The sequence below is a fragment of the Stegodyphus dumicola genome, chromosome 2 (genome assembly GCF_044657685.1).
Source record: "Stegodyphus dumicola isolate Sdum_Otavi_A_Nest chromosome 2, ASM4465768v1".
In the NCBI taxonomy this organism is placed as follows: Eukaryota; Metazoa; Arthropoda; class Arachnida; order Araneae; family Eresidae; genus Stegodyphus; species Stegodyphus dumicola.
Window position 1 is genome coordinate 245173440 of NC_140769.1, and position 16994 is coordinate 245190433.

The following is a 16994-nucleotide window of genomic DNA, read 5'->3' on the forward strand; positions in this document are numbered from 1 at the left end:
AACTCAGAAGTGTTTTAAGCACACCAACCTTTTAAAAAATGATGAAACAAAAGAAGTTGAAGAATCAAAAGCAATATTTCAAACTAAAATGAGTGAGGAATTTTTGGATCTGCTTACAAAAAAAAAAAAAAAAAAAAAACAACTGTATTTCAACCAGGAGTTGGTAGGGAAAATGACTGACTCTGGCCATGACGCCTGGAATTTTAAAGACTCTGACTCCCTCATATATATGTGAACATATACACATGTGTTACAGCTTATTTCTTTTAAATATAAAAGAAGTGATAGATGCAACAGAAAAAAAAAAAAAAAAAAAAAAAAAAACTGATGACATAGCAGATTATTTATATTAATTAGCATTTATTATGAAATGGAAAAACTGGCATAAGAAGCAGTATAGCTTCCGCAAGATCTTCGTTGATAGAGGACCATAGATCCGATTTTATAAACTTCAGAGCTGAGAATAGTCTTTCCACAGTAACTTGAGAAGGAGGAAGAGCTGTTAATGTTAGAGCTACTTCTTTTAATGTTTCAGGATGGATTTGTACAAGTTCTAAAAGAGGTGTCTTGCAAGAACGATCATATTTCTCTTATTTCTTCGAGCGCTGTGTAGAAATCTTGTTTGTGTTTTTTCATTTTTATATCTAAAAGCTGTTGACTCTTTACTTTCATTCACTTTGCCTTAGCCTTTTCAATATTATCTAAATATTTCTCAAAATCTAATTCATCACTGGAAGAGGATGATAGAGACTTAGTTGCAATGTCTGAAGTTTGACTGCCCTGTTTTGAACACTCCAGTTTTTCTGAGAATAATTTCATTCTTAGTGAAAGTTCATAGATAGCTTTCTTTGCCTTTTTAATTTGTTCATCATCCAGTAAAATTTGGTGTTTTGGATCTACATATATTGAACCCAGCAAGATCTCATTGTCTAGCAAAATAGTTTCTCTTTTCTTCATTGGAGAAATGATTGCTTCTGCAATAAGCAGTCCATTTTATAAAGAAAAAACATCACATTTTTCCATTTTCACAGAAACAAGCCCTCTGTTAATTCTTCAGATTGTAGCTTTTTTGTGGCCATATACGGTGTAGAAAGAAGAGTTTCCAATTCTGCAAGATCATTCCAGTCTTTCTGTTAGCGAAACATTAGCGTTATCTACACCTTTTAAAAAAGTTCTTAATTCTAACAACCTCTTTATCATCCCTTCATTGCATTGCTTGATTAATAATTGCTCCTTTTCCTACTCTCCTCATTTTTAGGAGTCATTGCTGCTTGCCTAAATTTAACAATGAGATTTGTAGCATGGGTACAAATGAGATTTATAGCATTTAATGCATTTTGCAGCCATGGGCTCCTTCTTGCTGTGAATTATGCTACAGTAATCCCATCAATGAGCTGAAGAAGTAACTAAATCAGTTTAATGAATAATGGCAAATATCACATTCATCCTCCTCCCCTTATACTTATCTATTAATATGTCAATCAAATGGAAAATAAATAAATATTAATGTATACAATCAATAAATAAAAATAACAACTCAGTTTGTCATTAAATTGTTTTTTCAATTTAATTTCATTTCCTATTCAAACTGTCCAACATAAACTGGAGCGCGAGTCGACGTCCTTTTAGGGACTCCAGTTCTGACTCCTTTCACCCAAAAATCTGTCTAACTCAGATTTCGACTCTGACTCCACAGCCCTGATTTAAAGAACATTTTTATATATATATATCATATAATTAATTATTTCAGTCTTTGTTTTCATTCCATAATTTTGTTTAACAAAATGTTTTAAACAATGAGGTAATATACACCAAATGACAAAAGTGCTATGACCAGATAAACATGGTCATGCAACTCTGCATTAAGCAGCTTGCACTGCATCTACTGTTCAAATAAAAAAATTTAAACCATAAAAAAATTTCTTTCAAATTTCCTAATTACACAGTTTGCTACTACAGTCAAAAGTCATTAATTCGGACACCCATAATCCGGACATCAAAGCTAAAAACTTTCTGCGCATGCGCCACGTTGGCACATGCGCACAGGCGTTTTACGCATGCGCGTAAGACCTTGACTACTGCGCATATGCATGTGCGCAAGTGCAGAATACATTTTCGCCTGCGCGTTTAATGTATAACGGACAGTGTAAGCTAAAATTATCTAATTATCTATTTCAGTTAATGTTAATGATTGCGTTGTTCCTTAATCTTCGAATTGGATCACGCTTATTATTTTTTGCAGACTGTAAGAGCAATTTTATAAAAGTAAACTTTAACTTTCGATTATGTCAAATATAAAGACATGAAGAATGTGACAGAGAGGTTAGTGAAAACGAAAAAATTTCGATTGACAAGTTAGTCGGTATTCTTGGCACAGCAATTAACGGGATTTGAACAGTGGAACTTTGTAATTGAACAAGAAATTATGTCTGTTTATAGAATTAAAGAGAAAGTATTATCACATAAAACGAAGCAACTTAAACAACTTACATTGAAAGAAATGTTTAATAAAGTAAACAAATAAATATTAAGCTTTTCTTTTTTTTGTAAATTTTGATACCCTTTAGATCATAATTGTTTTTTATTTCATAAATTACGGTTTCATATTTTTAATTTTAGAATTTCTGCATGCCATCTTACGAGATTTAAACTGATGATCTATAATCCGGAAAAATCGATAATCCGGAATCGCCGAAGTCTCGACGAGTCCGGATTAACAACTTTTGACTGTATATGTATGGCTCTACGATTTTAAATAATGAAAATCTAATAAACTTACTTTGCTAAAGGATTACTACTAATATCTGCATTCTGTAATGATTTAAGAAATTTAATGTTTTCAGGTATATCTGGAATATCTGAAACACAAATAACAACATTTGAAAAATCTTTTTTACAAATGTACATATGCAAAAAAGGATACTACAGTTTTGATGGAAAAAAATCAAAAAAGATTCTTATATAAATACTTACCATTTTTACTTATATCTAATTCAACCAAATTTACCAAACTAGCGATATCAGCTGGAAGTTGGGCTATTTCATTGTCACTCAAGCTAAGACGTCGTAGTTTTACAAGGCGAAAAAGACCCTTAATGAAGCAAAAGAATTTGTTTAACAGCATAGCAATGTATTTTTTTCACATCAATCAGAAAATTTAAAAATATGAAACAAGTTTCCAAACAAGAAAGTAAATTAATAAAAATGGAGATGTAACACCATATACTAGACACATCACCCCCCTCCAAAAAAATATTTTTTACATGAAACAGATAATTTTTATTAATCAAAAAACAAGCAAAAAAATAATTTATTTATTTATCAAATGCCTGGTCATTGACCATTAAGTCATTACGCGACGAGCTCTCCAATACTTCTTTACAATACAGTACAAACTCTTAAGTGCAGAGAATATGTCTAGATCAGCAGCATCCATGACATGTCCAGAATCACACAAAGCACATAAAAGTGAAGCAGTACAAGTAAAAAATTCAATAATAGACAATAATTAAGACAATAGTTAAATCTTTATAGACAGTATTAAACATCTGTTAATATCTCATTTTATGAACTCCCAATCAAACATAACTTCAGAAATCTAAATTCATTTTTTAAAAATAAATTAAAAACAACATAATTCTCTAAATATTTTTACCAAATGCAGAGCAAATATAATATAATCAATACTTCTTTAGTACATAAATTATTATTATCTTACTTTGCAGCTTTTGCACAAGTATCAGCATAACTAGTTTTCGAACTAAGTGAATTTAAGATCATACAACATATATATATATATATATACACACGTGTGTGACAAATATATATGACGTATATACATATATATAATTTATGTAAGACAAATAAATATCCACAGTGTGTCCGCAGACTATCTTTTCAAGAACAAAATAGTTTAAGCTATGCATGTGGAAAATAAACCATTCAGTCAACCTATTAACTACTTCTAGTACTCAAATATTTTCTGTGCAATAACTGATGCAAACGAAAAGAAAATAATAAAAAGTAATAAACATTAAGAACCTTAAAAATCAATAAAAGCCTAGCTATCTGGCATTAAATTACACAGAAGGTTCAAGAAACCAAAGTATTTTATAATTTTCCACTCTTACTTCCCCAAATGAAAATTTTAGCAAACGAAAGACTTGAAATGTCAATTAAGCTCATAAGGACACTGCTACCAAATAGTTCAATTTAGTTCCAATAATGGATAAAAATGAAGGAATGCCCCAAGTGTTTTTAACACTATCATGTGAACGACTGACACGCGCCTTTCCTTTCTTTTAAATGTACTGAGTCAAAATTACTGCCCACTTCCCCACAGTTCAATGTTAAGATTTATGAAAAACTCTTTAGACTTGTTAGTATAGGTATGTATCTGTTATTTGAGGCAAGTAATAGATATGCATATAAAAAAATTACCAAAATTTTTATTACACAATGAAATAACAGTAACAGGTACAATTCCATTAGAGTGGCATCAGTTACAAATACAGCAACAACCATGGCAAATATTCTGGCTCAAGAATTTAACATTTGAAATATCGTGGCTCAAGAATTCTAGTTTTCATTTAAAATATTGTCGCTCGTTATTTTGATTATTTTTTATTAACGTTTAAAATACTGTGGCTCGAGATTTCTAGTTTTTGTTTGAAATATCGTCACTGGTTATTTTTTTGCCATTTTTTTAGTACGATGTATTACACAATTTGGCAGTCACCTAATGATGAAGAGGCTATCATAAAATTCTTTTAGGATAAAGGAATAATTCATAGCAACAGACTTTGTTCTCAAAATCATCTGATGAAGTTAACTTTTGAATCAAAACAAGGTTCCCATATGGCATTGTTGCATACGTTCTTGCTGTGGATAAAAAAGGATTAAGAACCAAAACATGGTTTGAAGGCTCACGTCTTACTTTCCTCAATGCCATTCATTTCATCTATCTGTGGTGTCCAGAATCGACGTCGACTGAATTTTGCGGACTTCAATTAGAAATGAGCCATAATACAACAGTACAGTCAAAAGTCGTTAATTCGGACACCCATAATCCGGAATGACCTATAATCCAGACCTCAAAGCTAAAAACTTTCTGCGCATGCGCCGCGTTGGCACATGCGCACAGGCGTTTTACGCGTTCGCGTAAGACCTTGACTACTGCGCATATGCGTGTGCACAAGTGCAGAATACGTTTTTGCGTGCGCGTTTAATGTATAACGGACAGTATAAGCTAAAATTATCTATTTCAGTTAATGATGATGATTGCATTGTTCCTTAATCTTCGAATTGGATGAAGCTTATTATTTTTTGCAGACTTTAAGAGCAATTTTATAAAAGTAAACTTGAACTTTCAATTATGTCAAATAGAATTTCCGATGCTGGAACTTCCAAAGGATCTACAAAACGAAAGTATGTTTCGATGTCCAACAAACAAAAAGTGGAATTGCTGCAAAAAAATGGATAAAGACATGAAGAATGTGACAGAGAGGTTAGTGAAAACGAAAAAATTTCGATTGACTAGTTAGTCGGTATTCTCGGCACAGCAATTAACGGGACTTGAACAGCGGAACTTTGTAACTGAACAAGAAATTATGTCTGTTTATAGAATTAAAGAGAAAGTATTATCACATAAAATGAAGCAACTTAAACAACTTACATTGAAAGAAATGTTTAATAAAATAAGCAAATAAATATTAAGCTTTTTTTTTTTTTTTTTGTAAATTTTGTTACCCTTTAGATCATAATTGTTCTTTATTTCATAAATTACGGTTTCATATTTTTAATTTTAGAATTTCTGCATGCCATCTTACGAGATTTAAACTGATGATCTATAATCCGAAAAAATCGATAATCCGGAATCGCCGAAGTCCCGACGAGTCCGGATTAACGACTTTTGACTGTATACCGGAATAACTACTTGAGGGAGAGGTATGTGCAAATAGTTTGATGTCTCATAAAACTAAAATATCGTGAAGCCAATAAAATCGCAAAAATAGACAAAAGTCTTTTTACAAGAAGGAAAAACAACATTAGATGTATTCTTCCAGAACAATGCGTATTCAGGGGGGTTATTGCGGGAAAGCAAAGAATGTTTTCTGGTCACCGTTCCTGATCGTTGTACTACAACATTGATGACTGCCATTCAAGAAAACATTGCAGATGGCAGCATTATATTTTGGAAACTGGAAAGGATATAAGCAAGAACTAAGAAATGCTGGATATGTACATTTCACTATGAATCACAGCTATAATTTTGTAGATCCCGAAAGTGGATGTCATACCCAAACTGTGGAAGGACGACTGTGAGGCAGTGCTAAATGGAGAAATAAACGTCAGTGGAGCACTGCTCACCACCATTTAGAATCATATGTGGCATTATCTATGTGGTTATATTATTTAACAGAAAATAAATGTTTCTGCAATATTGAACGATATTCGTAATTTTATGCCACCTGTTTAGATTGTATTTCATTTTGTTTTGATATTTTTTATTTATGTGTAGAAGACTCTAAGTTACAAAATTAAAAATAAAAATTTACTTTCTTTAAGAATTAAGAAATTTTAAAAAATTTACTTTTTACAGAATTAGTGTTTTTTTTTTTTTTTTTTAAATACTTTTGATCTCTAATTTTATTTTATGATTTAATACTTAATGAAAATAGCCAGCGAAAAAAAAGTGGCACATTTTTAATTGAACGCTGCTCTAACAGAACAGTTCCCAGTAACAAAATTAAAGCTATAAAATATTATCCCAAATTACTAAAAAACAAAAGGTCAAATAAAATATATTTAGACAGTCAATTTTTTTAAATAGGTATACATGATAGAAAACAACAGAAATGTCTTACAGAAACGAATTTTCTAACTTTACTTTTCCTAATCACTATATTACCAAATCGAGGCTTACGAATACTTATTTTACGAATACATATATTTTGGTATGCAGCCCGTGACAACAACGAAAAATTAATAAGCCTGCACTGGCAGCAAAAGCATTTAAATAACATAATTTTTGCACAATTAAACATGAAAACTGTTGATAGAATGGTTCATCTACCTAGAACCCCTCAAAAAGGACCATTGGTCTGTATTGATTAGATAATACAATTATAGTATAAAGATGAAATACTACATTTAGTAATGAATTATAAGCCGAATAAAATAAAAACATCTGCCCTGAAGATAAGGATAGTGCTGACAGATCAACTTCCAGTTCATTGCGCGCCGCAACGTGCCACAACAATTGTTGTTATGTATCATTACCACTGGTACAAAATTTGGTTAAAATCTACTCTACGGTATCCCTTGGAGAAACGTCTCTTTTTTTATGCCAAGATCGGTGCCAGGAAGGATCAGCACCATCTTGCCCGCTACACAAAACCAAAAAAGAAGTCAAAGACTTACACAAACTCTGTGTCCATGTACATATCGACCTATTTTAACTTAAATAACATCAGAGAAGTACACAAACTAGGCATTGCATACTGCCTTAACTTTCCCCATGTACACATCGATCTTTTTTAACTTATCAGAAAATTGCACAAAATAGGCATTGTGCACTGCCTTAACTTTGTCCATATACACATCGATCTATTTTCACTTAAACAAATTCAGGAAGCTAAAACAAATAGAGAGTAATAAATAACCAAAAATACATATTCCCTAACATAAAAACATTAAACAACAAATCTTTTAACAAAAATTAACACACAGAATAAATTAATGAAACATCAATTTTTTAAAATCTTTTTTTCCACGTACATACATTCATGCCTCTCACACCATCATCCTCCACATACGCAATTAAATTAAATTTTTGGTCACTTTGGCTCATCCACTGTTAATCAACATTCATCCTCTTACCCACCTCAGACATACTCAAATTATGGTACCCACAGCAAATTAATAGCAAGTTCAAAATTCAAGACCACACGTCCAAGCAAACACAGCAACTGAAAACCAAACCCGTGTCCATACAAAAGGGTACTATTACAGTACAAAATCTTTAATCTGGGCGTCCATAATGCGGAATGATCTATAATCCGGACCTCAAAACTCAAAAACCGGACTTGCACTGTACTACAAACTTTCTGTGCATGCGTAAACGCATAATACGTTTACGCATGCGCATATGCATTTACACATGAGCATAATACGTTTATACATGCGCGTTTAATGTATAACGGACGGTATAAGCTAGGCTAAAATTATCTAATTATCTACTTCAGTTAATGCTCCAGATTGCGCTGTACCTTAATCTTCTAATTGGATCCGACATATTATTTTTTGCAGACTGTTAGAGCAAATTTATAAAAAGTAAGCTTGAACTTTCGATTACGTCAAAAAGAGTTTCCGATTCTGGAGCTACCAAAGGATCTACAAAGAGAAAGCATGTTTCAATGTACTGCTTCCGATAGTGAAGAAAGTGACAGAGAGGTTATTGAAAACGAAAAAATTTCGATTGACAAGTTAGTTGGTATTCTCGACACAGCAATTACAGGACTTGAACAGTGGAACTGAACAAGAAATTATGTCTGTTTATAAAATTAAAGACAAAGTATTAGCACAAAAAAACAAAGCAACTAAAAAACTTACATTGAAAGAAATATTTAATAAAGTAAACAAATAAATATTAAGCTTTTTTTTTTTTACAAATTTTGATACCCTTTAGATCATAATTGCTCTTTATTTCATAAATTACGGTTTCATATTTTTAATTTTATAATTTCTGCATGCCCTCTTACCAGATTTAAATGGATGATCTATATTCCAGAAAAACCCCTAATCCGGAATGGCCAAAGTCCCGACGAGTACGGATTAAAGACTTGCACTGTATTACAAAAATATAGTCAAAATCTAAATTTATCACAACATATTTGGCGATATTCACAGAAACAACCTCTTTTGGCTGATCTTTAGAATATGGTAACTGGTAGTTTGGCGTCATTTTGGAGGCGATAAAGGTTACTACCTGGGACTTTGGTAATAATGTGAGCAGTACTCGGTTCCGATTACGCATTATTTTGTGTGAGGGAAATGAAAGATCATGGGATATGTCATGTGATATTAATGGACAAATTACAGTTCTTTAATCGGAAAAGGGGGTAAATCGGGGAAAAAATCTGGAAATTTTGTATTTAGCTTTATTCTGTGTTGTGTGAAACAGTGTTCGTTAATTTTTGGATCCCATGGCCCTAACTAAAGTGAATTCGAAATGGGTATTTAGTGGGATTGAAAGGGGTAGTAATAAGTGTTTCTTTAAGGTTGTGCGAGATAGAAGTAAAGATGTTTTATTAAGTTATTTATTTTACCTGGTACCTTGCTGTGAACTATAAGTATGATTTTACAGATCCTGAAACAGGTGCACATACGCTTGCTTTTTATTTAGCAGAGGAAATAAGAAAAGTTTATCGGACACGTAATCAAGATTCTGAAGATTAGGTAACTTAGTATTTTTAATTATTTGAGGATATTATTTTTATGCATTCTTCTAAATGTAAGGAGTAAATAAAATAATATCGTATTATTGGAAAATTGTTATTAGCAATGATTTTTATATTTTAAGTAGTGTTTTTGAATTTAATTATATTTTAATTAAATGATAGTTATTTTGTGAATTATATGTTTGTAGGAATTTGGTATACGTTAGAGTGGAAGTAAACGTGCATGGAAATAATTTAAATATTTGACACTAAGTATTTGTAATGTTTGCGGTATGAATTCGTTGGTGACGTTTATAATATAATAGATAATTGAGGAGTAAAAGTTTTTGGATATTTTATTTATTTTATATGTGGAAATGTTCATATTTGGAAAGGGTATATACTTTTTCACGATCAGGTAATTTCATATATGTTCTTTTTACCGGGCTTAAAGATTTAGAAAATTGTCATGCATTTTCGTGAAATTTTTCTAATTTATGAGAAAAAAGCAGTGTACATGGATATAGTGAAGAGTGTGCGCAATGCCATTTTTGTGCAATTCTGTGATTTTTTTTAAGTAAAATTAAGTCGACGTGTACATGGTTTAGTGATATTTTAATTAAATGATAGTTATTTTGTAAATTTTATGTTTGTAGGAATTTGGTATACGTTTTATTGAAGTAAACGTGCATGGAAATAATTTAAATATCTGACACTAAGTATTTGTAATGTTTGCGGTATGAATTCGTTGGTGACGTTTATAATATAATAGATAATTGAGAAGTGAAAGTTTTTGGATATTTTATTTATTTTATATGTGGAAATATTCATATTTGGAAAGGGTATATACTTTTTCGCGATCAGGTAATTTCATATATGTTCTTTTTACCGGGTTTAAAGATTTAGAAAATTGTCATGCATTTTCGTGAAATTTTTCTAATTTATGAGAAAAAAGCGGTGTACATGGATATAGTGAAGAGTGTGCACAATGCCATTTTTGTGCAATTCTGGGATGTTTTTTTAAGTAAAAATAAGTCGACGTGTACATGGTTTAGTGATATTTTAATTAAATGATAGTTATTTTGTGAATTTTATGTTTGTAGGAATTTGATATACGTTTTAGTTGAAGTAAATGTGCATGGAAATAATTTAAATATTTGACACTAAGTATTTGTAATGTTTGCGGTATGAATTCGTTGGTGACGTTTATAATATAATAGATAATTGAGAGGTAAATGTTTTTGGATATTTTATTTATTTTATATGCGGAAATGTTCATATTTGGAAAGGGTATATACTTTTTCGCGATCAGGTAATTTCATATATGTTCTTTTTACCGGGTTTAAAGATTCAAAAAATTGTCATGTATTTTCGTGAAATTTTTCTAATTTATGAGAAAAAAGCAGTATACATGGATATAGTGAAGAGTGTGCGCAATGCCATTTTTGTGCAATTCTGGGATGTTTTTTTAAGTAAAAATAAGTCGACGTGTACATGGTTTACGCGTTGTGTTATTTTGAAAAACGCGCAAGGAGTTTGCTATTGTGCACTTTTTCCCAATTTTGCAGTGAATATTTGTCATGATTAAGCAGTTTTGTTAGATAAAATTTCTAGCATAAGTGTAATTCGGCTAGTAGATTGTTGGAAGAAGTGTTCAGTAGATAAAAAGAAAAGAACCATGTCTTTACTTCGTGAAGACAAAATGGCGGCGGGAAAAAAAAAAATAGAGGGTTGCTGTAAGAGAGTTGGTCGCCAAAAAATCACCAAGTTACCATAATGTAAAGATCAACCCCCCTTTTTAATGAATTTTAATCAACCCCCTTTTTGAAAAAAATAAATAAACCACAATTTTCCCCAAGGCTAGTTTCGCCAACATTATCAACATTAGGGTTAGCCAAAAACCTATTTTACACAGCGAGCTACCAGATTTCATGAACAACCAACACCACTTGGCAACTTTTTCAGATAGAAACCAAGGAATACTATACAGTAAAGATCAACCCAAAATTTACTCATTATAATTTACTTGTAGCTTTGAAATTATAATCATAAACTACTTATAATAAATTTAGTGATTAAAAAACACACATTTCTTAATAATATTACTATCATTGACATAATTCAATGCATAAAAAGTATTTCTAACCACTAGTACAAAATTTACTTATGATAATTTAATTCGATTTGCTTCAACCTGAAACTTCCTTTCATTTACTTTTAAAAATAGAATATACGAAACTAAAGTAACATAAACTAGCTTTAGCCCTCTCACTGCGTACTTTTTTTATCAACATAGGTTCAAATATTGCATATTTTTTTTTATTGAATATTTCAAATCTACATATATTTTAAAGTACACAAAAATGTTTTGTAAAAGAGTTCTTTTTCAATATAAAATTAGATCACAGAAAAAAATTTGTCAAAATATTGAAATTGAAGAATAATGATACAAAAGGAAAATTTTGAAAATTTATATTGGTTAAATTATGACTTATTTTATAAAATACAAAGGTAAAACATATATATACTAATGAAAATATTTGCATAATGTAATAATTTGCACCACTGTCAAATGTTTCCACAGAAACTGAATTTTCAGATTCATCACCATCTGCAGAGGAATCCGAGAAATTCTCATCAGTTTCTCTATAACTATCTTCAATATACTTGAAATCGGAGTCAAAACTACTATCAGTGTCAGAAATATCGTCAGGAATACAGGTTATATCACTCGTAAAATGCTTCCTACCAGACATCTTCGAGCTCTGAAAAGCGCGCGCAAAATGCTACATTACGTATTCTTGTATATTTGGCAGAAATGTAGACAACAAACCCCATCTGTTAGCCCACATCTAAATAAACAATTAAACATCACATTAAAGCCAAAAGGAAACCTTGAATGGGGAAAGAGTGGGTTGCACAGTTAAATAGACGTCAAAAATTCATCCCAGTGGAAATCTCTGATTGCGCAAATTTTGTACTTCTACGTTGGCCGTGGAAATCGCAGGATACGCAGCGAAAGGGTTAAATGCATTTTATTTGCATTAAATTTTTATAAATTTCATTACTCATAACATACATTTATGGCAGTGTTTTAGGAATTTATCTTGGCAGTACTAAACGCTGAGAATTAGTGAAAAACTGTTTGTTGCAGCATTGTAATAATAAAGAGCTATTTTTTAGGATTGATTAGTCTAGATATATTTATCTTTAATGGGTTTTTGTTTAAGATCCGCCAATTTTTTTTGATCGTCAGCCCGTTTTGGCTATAAAGGTTTGTCACCAAATCAAAAAATCGCCACGAGGAGTAATGCTGAAGCTGTTCCACGAAAAATTAAGGAGGTACTGTTGGTATATAAGGACTTGATGTAATCAAAAAGTACCTTGTCACTTTTTTTTCTGACACAAATATATTTTCATCAACATTAGCATTTGCCATTTACCAATTCTCAAGTTTTTATTCCCCCCAGTGGCTTCACTTACTTTTACTTGTGATCACATCATATCCACTCACTACTTTTTCTGTAGCTTCTCATTTAAGAATTTAATTACGACCAAATATAAATATAATTTAAAAATTTATGACACTTGTATACAGAAGCTACAGATGTTTTTCATGAATTTTGTACCTCAGGTCAAACAAAATGGCTACACAACGAAGTACAGAAAACATACAGTATAAGCAGCTGCTAATAGATTATGGTTTTCATATTAAGGTTTGAAGTCATTAAAATACTCTGTATGATAACATTATGGTTAATTAAAATTGATGTTTTGAAATGAAGTCTATTAAATAATGTGAAAGAACTTTATATGTTACCAGAAATGATAGCCGATTGATATAATTATCTGTTTGTTAATATATCTGAAACTGTTTGCATTCTATTATGCATGAAAATCAAATGACAGGCAGAGAAATTAAAATTACAAATTTTTTTTTCCTATGCAAAAGAACATGATGGGAAACTGTTACAAAAAAAATGTAAAGTCAGTGGTACTCGTCATAAAAAAAAAAGACTGCTTCTCAAAAGTTGTTACTGCAAATAATTAGAAACTACCTGATACAAAGCTCAATATTTATGGCTGGTGGAGGTTATTTTAGTGTCAAGGATATCTTTCTTGTTGTCATTAAAATGTGACTGAACGCAATTGAAAAGTGCTGGATTTAATGGGAATGAAAAGTGTACAAAAATTTTCACTGAAAACAGAAGAATTTCAAAAAAAAAAGTGTTTTATTTTATTCATCATATAATCCTTATTTAATAAGATTTAAATTTGTATTTATTGCTAACATGTGTTCTGTTTTGATATGTAGATAATGTCTGTCAACTCACAACCAAAGTAGAGAGTTTGGTGATCTTTTTAAAAAATTCATCACAATTGCAAACTTGCATCTGATTAGTAATTTTTACCAATTTTCTGCAACAGGATATGATTAAAAATGACAAATATTGTCAAAACTATCTTGAAACTTGCTCCTCACTCGAAATGCTGCATACGAAGTTGTCGATCGATGTTTGTGCCGTATACAAAGGGAAATATTTTTATTCTGCAATTCAAAAGAATTCTAGGAAACACAATATTAAAATATCCAAGTGCAAAATAATTAACTCCGAAAAAATATCAAACATTGCTTTTACTTGATAGAAAAAACTAATTCAAACAAATACTGAAAAAAGTAAGTACTGTTTCTAATGTTTCTATAGTTAAGCCATTGGTAATAATATAAAATCCATCCACACAGAAATCAATTGCAGTCTGTATATATATCTGTAGCGTCTACTAACATAACAGTAAATATTTACAGCTTAAAAATTCATTTACTTAATTAACTTAAATGTAGAAAGCTAAATGAATCTAAATATTAGAAACTAAACGAAGACTGTAATTTTCATTACACGTGTAAACACAAAAATTAAAATTTTAACTACTACTAATAAAAAACCAAAATGGCTTTAATAAAATAGCAGATATTAATTCCTTATCACTATGTTTTACCAAATATCATGCATTCATTATTATTACGAAATCACGATAAAAGTTGATTACGAAGGTATTTGCTCATTTGACCAAATATTTTTGGCGTGGATTAGAGTTCACACTTTTCAAGGATGCTATAAAATTTATATATTATTATTGGAAAAAAAAAAAAAAAAAACCACAGACTGCTACTGTCATTTAGTTTTATTGAGACATCACACGATTTATTTAATGACAATCATTCAACTTAAATACCAACACAGGATCAAATGTTCATTTTTTTAACATCACTAATTACCAAACACATTTGGCCAAGAATTCGTGGCTAAATACCTACGTAATCAACTTTCATCACGAACCTATGCTGTTTTCAGTCACGTCTTGTCAAACAGCAGAACCCTTTAGGCTTAGTCACGACCGAGTGTAAACACAGTGGGCGTCGGCTGCATTAACCACTTTAATATACATATTTGATTGCCATATATTACTCTTCCGACTAAAAATTCAAATTATTAATAACCTTTGGCAGATCACGGATATGATTTGAATCCAGTAGAAGCTCTTCTAAGGTTCGAGGGTAACGTAAAACATCGTCAGGAACACTCGTCAAACTGCAATGCCTCTTGTCGATACATTCAACTTGACGATTGCAACCCCGAAATAATGGAATACAGCGAAACATTGTTCAGTATATTACTCTGCATCTCATGATGATGAAATAAAAGTAGTCATGTTCACTTCATAATACACAGTGATTTGCATTAAAAATAATCACCTCCGTCTCACCCAATGTCTGCCGCATTTGAACACGAAAACTAACTTCGGTTACGTCAGAGGTTTCGATAATGATTAAATTAATAGTGAATACCCAATTGAATACAGGAACTAGAAATTCTTAAGCAACATTTATGGTAAAAGATAATAATAATAAAAAAAAAAGAACTCAAAGCCAAATGAAATTATTGTATCGCTAATTAAAATTATATTTGGAAATATATAAATTTCTTAAAAAAAATTAAGCACAGAGTATTCACTGGAATATTGGAAATTAGAGTCAGATTGGAAATATTTGCTGGAATATATCCATCTATCCCCCTTTTTTTTAAATTAATTTTACGACTTGAAAACCGGGTGCGAAGTACGCGGTGTATACTATATCTGAACAGACGGCTTCGCTTAAATAATAAAAATGTGCATATTAAAAAGCACGCATAAAGACACACTAATATTATATATTTCAAAGGACTTTTAAATTTCAATAATATTCTTTCTACTCATGCAAAATACCTTCATATTTCCGCATACAATTTACAATGTTACCATAAATCCGAAGTTTTTAAATCATGTGCTGAAAATTTAGGCCGAAAAAATATGCGATGGGCAAAATACGAGCCAATGAGTTTTTTTTTTTTTTTTTTTTTTTTTTTTTAACAGTCTCCTTTCTTTTCTAAGAATGTTAGCTGGATATTCATTTTGATAAATACGTCAGCTGATTCTCCAAACATTATCTCGTCAGTTTAATAAAAATTATGCTCTTGCTAGGTAAACATTTACACGTGGACTCGAAAAATACTTGTGTTCTTTCACTGGAGTAAACAAGGAGGTTAGAATAGATTAATCTCCTTGGGAGCAAGGAATACATATTCTTTGACTGGGGGCTCCTGGATCAGCGGTTATGGGCATGGAGGTAAAAAGTAAGAGGAGAGGCTCTAAATCCGTGTTTCCCAACGTGGGGCCCACGCCCCACAAGGGGACAATGCGACTGTTAAGGGGGGCAATTCGAAAGGGGACTTTCCAGAGTTTAAGGGGATAAAGGACGTTTTAAATATGTTTCATGAAGTCCAAATTTTTGGAAATTTCATTTTTTATTCCCCAAAATAAAGAAAAATGTAAGTGATGTATAAGTAAAAAATTTTTTAAATTGCAGTGCATTTTAAATATTTTATAAAGAATTCTCACTATATGCATCAACATTTAAATGCTTTTAATGGCAGTTAAATAACTGACATATTATGCTTTCTAGACGTTTCTCGCACATTTCAGCCATCGAATTTATTTTATTTTTTACTGTAGGAATGGCAACTGGTATATTATTCTTTCCTTGAATGGCAACAGCAGCTGCTTTCAGCTTTGTTTATTACCAAGGAGGTTAGAATCAAGGAACCTCCTTGACATTCTAACCTCCTTGGTTAGAATAGAAGGAGGGAGGGTTCGACTAGCGGCTCAAAACAGGGATGGCTGTGAACGGCTCCCTATGAGAAAGTCTTTTGAACGAACTGCGCATGCGCCGTTTCTTTTTATCGCCAACAAATGATGGTGAACATATTGTAATTTCTCGCCAGCGTTTCGCGTTTCATTTGAATTAGCGTAGGTGTTATCAGTGAGATTAATAACAACGATAATAAAAAAAGTCATTTCAAATGTTTACGCAAGTAAATATTTTTTGCTCTTTTTCACACTATATATGCTATCATCGATAGAATTAAGAACTTTTAGTAATTAGGTCAAAATTAATTTTAACGTGTAAATTTCAAACTCACAAATTTGAGTACAGATTTTCATCAGATGTCTGAA

At 31.2% G+C, this 16994-nt stretch overlaps 1 protein-coding gene across 2 annotated transcripts in view; it reads right to left on the reverse strand.

Moving 5' to 3' along the window:
• Positions 1–15239, reverse strand: part of LOC118200448 (protein scribble homolog) — a 187756-nt gene extending 172517 nt beyond the window's left edge. For both annotated transcript variants that reach the window (XM_085811973.1, XM_085811972.1), the window contains exons 1-3: positions 14941–15239; positions 2974–3091; positions 2780–2858 (exon numbers count right to left, since the gene is read on the reverse strand). In XM_085811973.1, coding sequence (XP_085668099.1) covers positions 2780–2858; positions 2974–3091; positions 14941–15102 — 359 coding nt within the window. In that variant the 5' untranslated portion in view covers positions 15103–15239. The remainder of the gene's footprint in view (positions 1–2779; positions 2859–2973; positions 3092–14940) is intronic.
• Between the last annotated feature and the right edge of the window lie 1755 nt (positions 15240–16994).